This window comes from Grammomys surdaster, unplaced genomic scaffold (assembly GCF_004785775.1).
Source record: "Grammomys surdaster isolate TR1022 unplaced genomic scaffold, NIH_TR_1.0 167, whole genome shotgun sequence".
Classification (NCBI taxonomy): domain Eukaryota; kingdom Metazoa; phylum Chordata; class Mammalia; order Rodentia; family Muridae; genus Grammomys; species Grammomys surdaster.
In genome coordinates this window covers 10664286-10677755 of record NW_021604615.1, presented here as the reverse complement: position 1 = coordinate 10677755, position 13470 = coordinate 10664286, and the positions used below count along the sequence as shown (strand labels likewise).

The 13470-nt window shown below is 39.9% G+C and overlaps 1 protein-coding gene across 1 annotated transcript in view; it reads left to right on the top strand.

The window, feature by feature from the left end:
* Csmd1 (CUB and Sushi multiple domains 1) overlaps positions 1–13470 on the top strand; it is a 1525237-nt gene that overhangs the window by 1243569 nt on the left and 268198 nt on the right. Inside the window, exons 22-23 of the mRNA XM_028766288.1 lie at positions 4034–4203; positions 8313–8469. Coding sequence (XP_028622121.1) covers positions 4034–4203; positions 8313–8469 — 327 coding nt within the window. The remainder of the gene's footprint in view (positions 1–4033; positions 4204–8312; positions 8470–13470) is intronic.

Sequence of the window (13470 nt, the reverse complement as noted above, 5' to 3'; positions counted from 1 at the left end):
CATACAACACAACACACAACACACAACACACACAACACATATACACAAACAACACACACCTCACACATACCATACACACACAACACACACACATACAACACACACACACAACATACACATAACACACTACACACACACCACACACACACATATGCACACACACACACACACACACACACACATATACGTACACACACGATGCACTTTCAGATCTTCTGTGGCTCCTGCCATGAGCCAGGGATTTGCTTGAATCCATTATCACCCTTTGGAGCTATAGTTCCTTTTCTGGACCCCTAAGAGCTAACTTTTCATCAGACATATATAACAGACTTCTTTAAAATCTTTTCTGTTCTGGAACCTTTGATCAATAGATACTCTCTATACTTTCATTAAAGTTATGAAAACACAATTGATTTTTCCCTGACCCAAACTTAGGATCCACCTGAGTGACTATGTGTTGATTATTCTTAGGAAATATGTACTATACAGGATATAGTGAAGACATATTTCAAATGAATAAACTTGCAATGTATATTTGAATGAAAAACACGTCCAACTACACTTTCTGGACAAAGTTTCTTTTAAAAGATTACAAAACCTCAAGACAAAATTCTCCAGTGTCCAGTGGTTGAACAATCTTCAGAGAGAAATAATGAGGCAAAGTCTTCTGCCTGGATTTTGACTTACTCTGCTTTTCTTTTAGCACTAAATTTAGTGATAAATCATCATTTGACATTCTCTTTAGATATCACTGTTTTCACCTGATGAGTTCTTAGTTCCTTTATATTTCTTTAATTATTTGTTTAAATTTCTAAAAGTTTTGTTTAGATTATTTTATTTACTTGTGCATGAATGTATATGGACATATTGTGCAGATGTTGTTGTAGTAATTATTTAAAACCGGCCTCTGGCTCAAGCCGATTATCTAAGCTGTGGCAGCTCTGCCTATCCCAGCTACCATGTTTCCCTGCCTGAGGCCACATGTGAGCTGCAGCTAGAACCGCCATCCATGCGGCCCAGTAAGAGAATGAGACTCTAATTCTTATAGATTAATCAAAGACTTTATATGCTTGATAGTGATTAATAACAAGATGCCCATACAAAGAGAGTTGTATCCCAATTAACTAACCTAATTATAAATTTATAAGTTGTTCCCCACGAGTGCTCTCCATACCTGTGTGGTTCTCCATCCTCCTACATCTCTGTCCTCTCTAGCTCCTCCTCTTCCTTTTTTCTCTTCCTCTCCCAACTCCTCCTCTTCCTTTCCTTACTCCTCCCACCTTAGCTCCTCCTACAGATGTCTTTGAAGGTCGGAAGGTGCCAGACTCCCTGGAGGTTAGAGTTAATTGTGATTGTGACTATTTACATTTAGGTATTGGGGACTGCTCTAAGAGTGGTCTCCTCCAAGAGTGCAAGTGTTTTTAACTGCTGAGCCATCTTTGTAGCCCCTCATCTCATAATTTTTAAAGAAAATTGATCACTACATTTTCATTTCTGTCTATTCTTAATGATTTGTCCAATGAAACACTAACTGGGGAAATGGGTTTAGCACAAAAAAAGACCTCATTAAACCTTCCCATTGTATGCAATTTCTAGATATCTTGAGTTAATATAGGACTTATATTTCATTGAGGAGGGTTTCCTTTGTCTGGACACGAGTGAGCAGTGTGCTTCAAGTACGGTGAGGTAGACATTGTTGCTTCTGTTTTATGGCTCTTTTCTTCTTCTGTTCTCAGTAGCTCTGTTCTAAAGCATGTAGATGAAAATGAATTACGACTTCTGTCCATTTCACAATGGTCTCAGAGGGTCCACTATAATTTGCACATAATTATAGTATCTGAAGCCACATATATCTTCTCCCAGTGGTTTCATGGCCGAACTTCGGTGTCCTGTATGACCTCTCATAGTCTCAGTGTGATGCAGATGGGCCAGTCTCCGAGGTGGCTTAAGCCTGATTCCAGTTTAAGCACCAAACAGGTAGCTTGGAAGGTTATATTCCACATAAACAAATCTAAAGATTTAGCATCTCCAATAAAATAACCTTCCTGTGACAGGATATTTGTTAGTCCACATAGATGGCTTGTGGCTAGTGCTTGAGTATCATCCTTAGCCTGGATCTGAACAGTAGCACCTGCCAGTTCTCATGTTTAACCTCGTGAGACTCCTACGCTGAAGCAGCTCTCAGAGTAGAGAGATACTTGACTTCAGAGATTGATGCCACTGTATACAGTAATGAATAGAAGAGTCAACTGATCCCCTCCCATCACAGGCAATTTTATTTTAATTAATTTAGTTCTAAAACTCTCAAAAATAATCCAGTTTTTCATTACTGTTTCATTAGGTTCTCTATAAAGATGAGAGAGATTCATATCAGGGGATATTATATTCAAGCAGTTTAGAGAAATATTAAATGAACTATTGAAAGAATTTTAAAAGACTTAATGATGAAGTGGATTCCTTGAACAAAGCTCACAGAATTGTCAACATGTGAATCAGTTCACTCTGCAGTTTTCTGAGCCTCTGAATCATACTTAGTGTGGATCCCAGGTTTTCTGTGGTGCATCCCCCTGGAACAGAGCACCAGGGGTCAGGGACCTCTCAGGTGCTTTAGTATATTATACTATTTGCTTATTGTGTTCACCTTTGCAAATTGAAGGCTTAATTTTTAAGGTAGGCTACCTGTGACAGGTCATGTAGCATGATGGATTGCAATCTACTGACGACTCTTACTGTTCAGTCTGTAAAAATTCTCTACCTGGCAAGTTCATAAACATAAAAGAAACAGAAACAACTTAGCAGTGTTGGTCTACTGTTACAGAGATGATTTCCAAGTATACACATTCTATTGTGTTAAAATCTCTCATTTGATAAATGGTACTAAATAATATGTAAATAAATGAATAATGATATTCTTTGTAAATTGGGACATAGATGAATGGATTAAAAGAAGAATGAATGCAAGAAAGAAGTATTAAAGCTATATATGTGTGTATATATACATATACACACACACATATATATATACATATATGATAGATAGCTGATGATACATCATTCATAGATAAAGAACAACATGAACAAATAAAATAAGCAAACAAAATTCTCTTAAAAACCTGGTGGTGTGGAGGGTTTGGAGGCTAGGGAAATCCTGTTCCATCATGATTAATACAAGGGAAGCAAAGAAATCTTGAAATAGTGCTCCAGGCATTTGATGTTATAGAGGCCTTGGCCCCCAGACACACTGCCCATGCAAGATGGTGATGATTGATGATGGTTATGATTGATGATGATGATGGTGATGATGATGGTGGTGGTGGTGGTGATCATGATGATGATGATGGCAGTGTGGTGGTGATTGTGGTACCATTAATTAGTAATGATCATTTTCCTTTCGACATTTTAGACTGAGGGAGTTCTTGACTAAAATTACTCACTCCCATGAGTGAGAAAACATGTTGTGACCTCAATGGCTTTCTCGGGCTTTGCAGAAAGTTGTGTGTCACATACTGTCAGCTTAACTTTGATTAAAGGTATTTTGTTTCAAGTAAATTTGGTGCTGGAAGTCAGGGACCGTCTTCTGCCACAAAGAAAAGGAAGAGAACTTTGTCCCTGTCATCTAATGGTCTATTGTCCTTAAAGTTCAGCTCTAAGCCACAAAACCGAAGCAGAGAAAACATACATCAATATAGGAGTCAAACAGGAATTAGCCTGGGCAAATTATGAGTCAGAGAGAAGGCATGGTGAAGTTACTGAAGTGCTTGGAGCCTGTTGATTTTATTCTTGAGCCGAAGCTGGCGGTGTGCAGGGTCTATGTAGTAAGAACCATGTGGTTATTGTACCTAAGAACAATTTGAGAGTAAGATGGCTGGAGTGTGCTTGCTGCTGGGCTGTAAAATCGTGCATTTGAGGGTATCCTTGGAGAGCAGTGGGACATGGTTAGAAGTGGGTGGCCATTCTGTTGGAGTTTTTAATCTATTTTAATCAATAATTCCACTTTTGAATCCTCTTTTTTTCAATGTCCCATTTATTTTAGCTGAATGTGGAGCAAGTGCCAAAGGAAATGAAGGAACATTACTCTCTCCAAATTTCCCATCCAATTATGATAATAACCACGAGTGTATCTATAAAATAGAAACAGAAGCCGGAAAGGGGATCCATCTGAGAGCCCGAACCTTCCAGCTCTTCGAAGGAGACACTCTAAAGGTAAAGTTCTCTGTAGGCTGAACTGAGGCTCTTCTTCTCAGGGAATCTATCACCAGCCTATCTAGCATCCGTTATCTGATGACTATCATCCATCTATTTTCTTGTCTATGTGTCTATTTGTGTCTATGTCTATCATCTATCCACTATCCGTCTGTTTACTATTTATCACTGTCTCTTTTATCTCTATGTCTTTGTATCTATCTGCATTTGTCTGTCTATTATCTACATTCTGTCTGTCTGTGAATGATGTATGTATCAGCGAGTTATCATATATGCACATATACTAACTCTTGTATTGATCAATCTATTTGTTTATGTGCCAGTTTATATAAAATGTTAATATACATTTGTTTGCATGTTATTTAGTCTTATTTATCAATTGAAAGACTATAACACAGTAGAATATGTAGATTTGGAAATCATCTCTGTAACAGTAGACCAACACTAGGTCATTTTTCTTGGGATGATTATTAACTCAACACTTAACTTCCTTGTGTGTGGGAGTGTGCAATGACTCTGACTTTTCTGGCTTTCCCAGGGTTATTATAAAAAAATCAATAATAATAACAATAGTAATAATAATAACTAACAAAGCCCATCCACTCTTTTACCTGGTGATGTTTATTTGTCAAATGTGCTCACTACACTTAGATTAGGTAGGATCTAGTATAGTGAAGAAAGCAGCCCAGCCTCTGTCTGTAAACATGACACTGTGTGAGCAAGAATCTCACCATAGAACAGTGAGATTCCAGGAATTATCTGACCAGAGGCCAGTTCTAGCAGAAATATCCTTAAAGCTAATATTTCTCAAGTAACTCCTTCATTACCTGTAACTGTTTAAAAAAATTGAAGATCTTCAAGGACCTAGGCAAAAAAGGCAGACATTGGTAGACTTTACCCCATGACTGTGAAAAAAAAAAAAGGTTTTGAGAAAAAAAATGCACACGCCATGGAGTTCACCCCTGCTCCTTCCAGAGAGAAGGGGGCAATTTTCCAGGTCACAGGGCTGATTTGTGTCAATGAAACACGATGTTGATATTCTCAGATCCTTTCCAAAGTTCCAGAATTTGTGAGTTAGACACAGCCTCATGAGCACAGCAAGTGAGCCTCTCAGTTGCTGTGGCTTCTGACTCACGTTAGAGGACTGAGTCACTTCTGAGAACAGAATGGCCACCTCCCTGCCAGCATCCTTGCACCTGGGGCTGAATGCACCCCTCTGTGCTTCCACTCAACCTCACAAAAAGTGTCATGTGTGGGTCAGAGACTTCTATATATTAACTGGTCTTACATCCTCCCATGCCCAAGAGGGCCTTTTTTTCAATGCCATAATTTAATAGAGTCGCTTTTTTTTCCTTGTAATTCTTTCATTTCTATACACTTTCATGCTCTCCTGCTGACATCTTGAAGGGCTATCATTAAGCCAAGAAACTAGCAGTCTTGCTAAAGTAAAAGTTAGGGTGCAAGTAAGAAATTTCTGGACTCTTTGATAACCTTAAATTTAGAAGTCAGTATGCCTTTGGATAAGCTTTTAGGTAAAGCTTAAATACATTCTGTGTATGGGTGGTTAGAAACAGAGTGAAATGCATGATTGGAGCACAGGCAAAGAAATCATATCAATTTTGAAACTTTTTCATTGTAAATAAGTAAGTAAATAAGTGAAAAGGGAGGGGAGGAGGAGAGGGGAGGGGAGGAGTAGGAGAGGGGAGAAGAAGAAGGAAGACGAGGAGGAGGAGGAGGGAAGTGGTAGGAGAGGAGAGAGGGAGGAGAAGGAGAAGGAAGGAGGAGGAAGAGGAGGAGGGGGAGGGGGAGGAGAGGGAAGGGGAGAGGGAGAAGAAGGATTAGAAGAAAAAGGAGGAGGAGGAGGAGGAGGAGGAGGAGGAGGAGGAGGAGGAAGAGGAGGAAACAATCTTGCTTATCACATTAATTTGCAGGGAAATTGCCCAGGCTTTAAAATGCCGATGCATTTTTCTTACACTTCATTGAAGTTTATAATAAATACTTCAGGTTTAAATAATATGTTTCAAATTAAATCACTTATGGGGGGGCACAGGCTATTCGCACCCACTCTTCACACCGCTGTGACTTAGCAGAAAGGACTTTGATTTGATTTGTACATTCACAGGCATACACAGTGTGAATAGAGGACAGAGCTCAGTGATCATGTAAGCTCTATGCAAGGAAGTGGGTAACTCAAAAAGAGCTCCAGGGCTCGGCTCTGTAGGGCTCGGCTCTGTAGGGCTCGGCTCTGTAAGCTGGAAAAGGCTCCAGGAGACTGCTCAGCTATGACTCCAGATATCACATAATGTGTTGTGACCTACGGGCTACATTTCTATGGGCCTAAGAAACAATTAAATGCCAAGATTGAGGTAAGGAGTTCCAGTTGCTTCACAGATCCTTAGACCATGTGGAACATGAGGCTTCTAGATACTTTTCATGACAGGCTTGTGAGTCTACTGGTGATGGCTGAGGGACTCCGGCTATTGGATGCCCTGACCATTAGCATAGCCCATCTTTATTTTTCACTGTGAGTAAAGGCAACTTTGAACTCAAATTTTCACTCTGCAATCAAAAAGCCCTGGCTGCTCACTGATAGCCAGCTTCATGCTCATTATCTGAGTGGTCATTCAAGGATGTTCCCTGCTGGACACAGAGTACCCAGATCTAGTGACATGAATGTAGTTGAATGGATTACTGTCCAGAGAATGGTGAGGTTTACACAAGTTTTTTGTTTTGTTTTGTTTTGTTTTTAATTCTTGATGATATAACTAGGAGGACACTGTGATCAAATTACTGCCTGTGAATCCTCTAAGAGTTTGTCAAAGGACTCCATCCTGCCCCTCATAAACAGGGACTCAGTGCCACGCAATAAGCTCATCTGTGTCGACTTCAATCTCTGCCACCACACCTCTCCAGCATCCTCATACATAGAAAACAAGCCTGGTGTTTGGGGTGACCCAGGAGCTTTCAGAGGACTTGGACATAGAACCTATTATTATTTTGAGTGTAGAAACTCTTCTTACGTCTGGTAGTGCCACATATAAAGCAATGCTTGTTCTTAGAACAATAGCTTATGATCATAGCCTTTCAGTAAGGAAATGGTATTGAACTTTACAGTTTAAGTATTTGTGTATTTAATTGCAATGAAATAAAACAACTTATTTTTCTGTATTCATTTTCTTTTTGTGAGTACGTAAAAACAGCTGGGCTGTTGAGCTACATAGGGTTTATGCAATGATGGGAGGGAGATGATAGTGAGGGACTCTCGGTAAGACAGATCTCCTCAGGCAGATGTATAGGAAAAGGGACCACAGGTAAATGATACATCTGAGAGGCAGACATATAGGAAAAAGGACCATGAGTAAACGAGAAACATAAGAACCTTCCAGCTTCTTTTTCACCCTTGTAACCTAGGATAAAGATCGAGCAAGCCTTCTATTTTACCAGGAAGGCTCTCATTCCAACTGACTGGTCCAGACTAGTTATATATGTTCAAGAATTGCCTAGGCATGTTTAACTGAAGCTGTGGGCCTATCAACTCCCATTCATTTGTCTTAACTGACCAATGCCAAAGAAGGGGCAGGAGACCTATCCCAGGCCTCTAGAAACACTTAATCCACAACCCTAAAGGAAAATTGATTTTGATTTCTAGATTCTTTTTCCACTTTGTGGGGAGTCCCTGTGTGTCTCTGTCTGTCTGTCTATCTCTGTATCTCTATGTGTCTATGTCTGTGTGTCTGTCTCTCCTTTCCTATGTATTTGTGTGTGCTTCACTTTTAATAAATCATATTCCCTGCTTCTCTGTTGCATTTCAGTTTTGTTTTTTCTACCTTTAAATTGTACAGTTGGTGATACATAAACCTGACCAAAGCCTCTAGGTCATGATCTGGAAAAAAAAATGGGACCAGGAATCTTTTGTGTGTGGTGTTAATGGGAAAGGTAAAATGGAAAGAATTAGATGACATAGCTCCATCATCCACCTGTACTTATGTAAACTGAGTTTCAAGTTTTGAAGGACACCACATTCAAAGTGGAGGAATGGCTTGTTAAAAACCGTTGCCTAATAACAGGGCTTTAAAAAATTGGGGACTCACTCTGCCTCCTTCCATTAGGTTTACGATGGAAAGGACAGCTCCTCAAGGTCACTGGGTGTCTTCACGAGAAGCGAATTGATGGGTCTGGTGCTAAACAGCACCTCCAACCACCTGAGGCTGGAGTTCAACACCAACGGGTCAGACACTGCCCAAGGCTTCCAGCTCACCTACACCAGTGAGTAGCCCGTGGCCAACCACACACTTTAACTTGGTTGTCTGACTAGGACACATCTACTACTTAGCCTTACAGTTTATATGATGGATTTCTTTGCTGGCTGTACCATTTAATTATCTCTATTTGTTTTAATTATCTCTATTGTTGAGCAGGAAGTAACAGAGGCAATAGTTTTATATTGATCTACATAGAAGACTTCCCAGTTTGGTAATAGATCAGCTTGGTCTGAAAAGGAAACATCTTGTGACATTTAGAGGCAGACTGGGTATACGGATGCAGATTTTTGTGTAGTGAATATGCTCAAAACTTGAACATGCATGTGAAAGATGTAGAGTGAATATTTGATATAATTACCATAATCCTTGATTATGTTGTATACATATACATTTATAACCATATACATATAAGCACATATATAAATATATAATAACTGAACGTATTAAAGATTTACAGAGTATATATTATAATATATAGTCACAGTGAACACCACAGTGTTGGATTATGATAACAAATCTCTTTAGGTGAATCTTACTTAAAACTCTCACTGTGAGAACAATCCTTGGGATCTCTTGCAAATCCTCTGTGAGTATGCTGACAGGTGGAGCAGTTGCCTAATCTTTGAATGACTGATATAAGGTATATATGCACATTTGTATGAATATTCTCTTTTGTTGGTTTATTATGTTTATTTATGTGTATGAATGTGTGCCTATCTGAGTTTATGAGTACCATGTAAGTGCAGAAACCAGAGGGTGTTAGATTCCCTGAAACCAAAGTTGTAGGTGGTTCTGAGTCACCTGATGTTGGTGATTGGAACTGAACACAAGTCCTTTGTATAAGCAGTATGCACAAAAAACTGCAGAGCCATCTCAGCAGCACTGCGTGCATGTTCACATGTGTATATAATCATATAATCAACCCATATGAGCACAAACATCAATTATGCAAGTGGGAGTTGTGACCATCAAGGACATGGATACCTCCTGCTTTGCAGCATTAGAGGAAACTGATAAACTAAGATGCTGAACAGATCTAAAGCAACTCAAATTTTCATTGACCTGATAGTTTGGGGCTTTGTGATATTGACACTGAGCCCTGGGAATCCTGAAATTTTCATATTTTATCATGGAAGCCCATGAGAGCTTGTTAGAACTGACACCTGTTCCAAGGATAAGCATATGAGGGACAATGACTCTCACAATTCACAGCTGGTATTCTAAGCTAATACAGGTGTCTAGCGGGAAGACAAACCACCTCAGACCCTCCAGTGTAGATAACATCACAATTAAAGCCTTGAGCTTTGGACAAAAGAGAAGTTAGTGACCAATTTTATGAGAATGTCATTGTTTTCTGTTTGTGAATAACTCTGTTGAAATAACTATATATATATAGTAAGGTTTATTAACTAATTCACATGTGTAGTAAGTCACAGTGAATATCATAGTGTTGAATTGTGATTACAAATCTCTTTATGTGAATCCTACTTAAAACTCTCACTGTGAGAACACTCCTTGGGAGCTCTTGCAAAGCCCCGTGTCTGTATGTGCATAGGTGGGGCACTTGTAAGTGATCCTTTTCCACCTCACATTCTCCATGCTTGAGTTGGATGGCTTTGGTTTTCTTCTTGTATGTCTTAATCTCCACTTGCTAGGTCCTCATCTTGGAGGAACACAAGTTTGATTGTGAAAAACTTTTAGGACAATCTTTCAGTAGTGTTCTGAGAGTAGTATATAAAGACAACATGCCCACACTTGGCTAGGTGGCCCTTTTGGGTTTTTTTGAACCAAAATGAACACCTCTTTGGTACCTTTTCTCACCAGCCACGTCTCCTGTCATGATTCTTTATTGAAGAACAGGAAACGTTCACCTGAGTGGCACCCACTTTTCTCTTACATACTCCTCTCAGCTGACAAATGTCTAAGCTTCCAACGTCCTCTCTCAAGGCTGTCCTAAGAAAGGCATGGAGCCTGACTTATAGTGTTCCATTGCTTCCCAACATTGGGAACTGCTTCCAGTTTCCAGATGGTGTGACTATTTATCTATGGGCATCCAGTTATGTGTTCTCATGGGTGCATGTGAGATACCTGGATTCACCCATGCTGGAACCTCAAGTGCCTGCTGTGAGAGAAAGAGGACATCACAAACCATTTCTAGCCATTTGATATCACCTTCATTTTTCAAACAGCATTTAGGAGGTGATAGAGCCTATAGAGTGTTGGCTTGTGTTTGTGGTGACTACCATCATCATTAACAAGGCTTGTGCAATGTGATCTTTCCAGCTGACACCTACCCAGTTAGATAATACAGCTCTAGGTTCATCTTTGACATGAGCCCAGCTAAGGACCTTTGACTTTTGCTCTATTGATGATCTTTCTGAAATCATCAATCCATAGACTACTTGTTTTTGAGCACCATGAAATTGTAGGACCTGTGTTTCATTATATAGAATATCAGACATTCCATGAAAACAACAAAAGAATACAGACAACACGTGATCCTGGATACTCAGTTTTATCTGGAAAGAGGACTGACCTCTCCCCATTTACCCACAGTTACACTTCCTTGTTACTATCTGCAAAAGCCCAAGCTTGGAAGTTTTGTTTAGACAACTGTCTCAGAACCTGGTCATACTGTCATATGGAAATGATAGTGGTAATATAGACGGGATGGTGACAATGGCTGTGTAATCAAAATAGCATTGATTTCGCAATAAGACCCTGGATTTACAGAGTCAATAATTAGATTTTAGAAACCCCAAGCTCCCACAACACAACCCAATATCCATCCCTGAAGCAAGGCTCACAAGTGATCTTCACTGCCTTCAGTAGACACACAAGCAGCTCTTGCTAGGTCTGCACTGCTTGAGGAAACACCAGGAGACAAAGGTTTGGGATCCATTAATGTACACACATGGGTAGATTTTACTCCTCACAGAGGGTGAATATGGAGTTCAGCATACACAAGAAAGTGCTGAGAAATAGACATAGTATTTGGGTATCCTTTAAAAAAGGTTGTGCAGTTCTTTACTTTGAGTCTCGGGTCTTGCTAAAACACTATTTTTTTCAATAAATTAGAACATTTCTCAAGATATTAAAAAAACATTCTGAAGTTTCACACAAGGAATGATATGATGGTGCTTCAAACCTCAGCTGTGACTGAATCTAAGAGCTGCTGGCATACTTATCTACAAACATTTACACCACTGCACTTAAAAAAAGAAAATGTGTTCACATGCTGATATCAATAAAATAAAGGCAGTGGCCAAGAAGATAGAGAAAAGGTCAAGCTTGGATCAATTTGTAATAGATATGTAAATTAGTCATCTGTTAAGGACTTCCTATTTGTAGAGAGAACATTTTGTGTATTGCATGGATGCATCACCTGTCAATTAAAAAGCCTATGGTCTATGGCTTAGACAGAAAATCAAAGGTGAAACATGGGAGGAGAAAGAATTCTGGGAGAGAAGTTCACAGGGAGATTCTGTGGAAAGGTGTGACCAGATGGATGCATGATACCTGAGATAGTAGAGATAACCAGCCATATGGTAGAATGTGGGCTAGAATAAATGGAATATTTTAAGTTATATCTAGTCGTAGAGGAGTCAAGCTATATGGCCAAAGTATTTGCAAATACATTTTGAGTCTAAGTTTTATTTCTGGAAGCATGGGGATGGAAGAAAGAATCTAGGCCACACTTTAACAACTATGGTTTAGGGAGTAACCAAAGAAACCAAAGTAACACTTCCAAGTAAACCTGCATCAAAAACACTGCTTCAACACTCAGATATGCCCTGGACTGACAGATGACATACTCCCATAATGTCACCATGTCTTGGATCTATTTCTCATAGTCTCTTTTAGACCAGGAACAACAGTGTCCAATTTGTGTCCTTCTGCACATTACAGGGATGACCTATCTGCCATGACCTGCACAGCTTTGTCATTGACCTCACTGGGGCAAAACAAGATGATGAAAGACACACAGACACATAAAGAAAAGCTGGGACTGTGTAGGTCATGTGCTCCGATGGAGTTGCACAAGCAGCAGCATAAAAACTCATTGTGTTTATACCTCTGAATAGAGGGAGTATGTTTGTTGTAAACAGTTGAAAGAGGAGGCAGGTGCATATCCAGGAGGAAGAAGTGACAGGCTATACTTCTTGTGCACAGTCAACATCCACACATGGACCAGGGGTTGGCTTTGCCATTTCCCTCAATCTGAGGTACTCAAGTGCTTGACACATCTGAACCCATATCAACAACATCCATTTACTCAGGACTTATCTATTTGGCACAGTGTTCTGAAAGGTGACACAGAATGATTCTTTCCTCACATCCAGGTTGTCCTCATGCAGACACAGTGATGAAGCACGAAAAAACCAAGCCGTTCTACTTACCTTCTCAAAACCTTGCAGAGTTGTCTAAGAGAGAGAATATTGTCAGAAGTTTGAACTGTGACAAGGAACTTGCCACGGGCATTAGGTTTGGCTGTGTGATGTACCCAAAGGACATTCTTGTTTGATGACAGATAAAAACAGTTGGACATTAGGCGCTTATCCTTTCCATACCTACAGTGCATTGTCAGAGAGGACCTACACAGGAGGACTTGGCTTTATGATGAACTTGAGGCCCTGACTTGGCCTTTTCCAGAGCTGATTTAGGGGATAGTCTCCCTGTATTCTAGCATTAGACATGATACTAACAGCAGGAGAAGTTACTATTCACCAAGAGCCTGCACTGCTATTTTCTATGTGCCTCAACTATGTTGCTCAGCTTAGCAACTCTGTGACAAAACACTGGAGAGCAACAGTTAAAGATCAAAGGTGGCCGGGCGGTGGTGGCGCACGTCTTTAATCCCAGCACTTGGGAGGCAGAGGCAGGCTGATTTCTGAGTTCGAGGCCAGCCTGGTCTACAGAGTGAGTTCCAGGACACCCAGGGCTATACAGAGAAACCCTGTCTCAAAAAACCAAAAAAAAAAAAAAAAAAATCAAAGGTGATTTT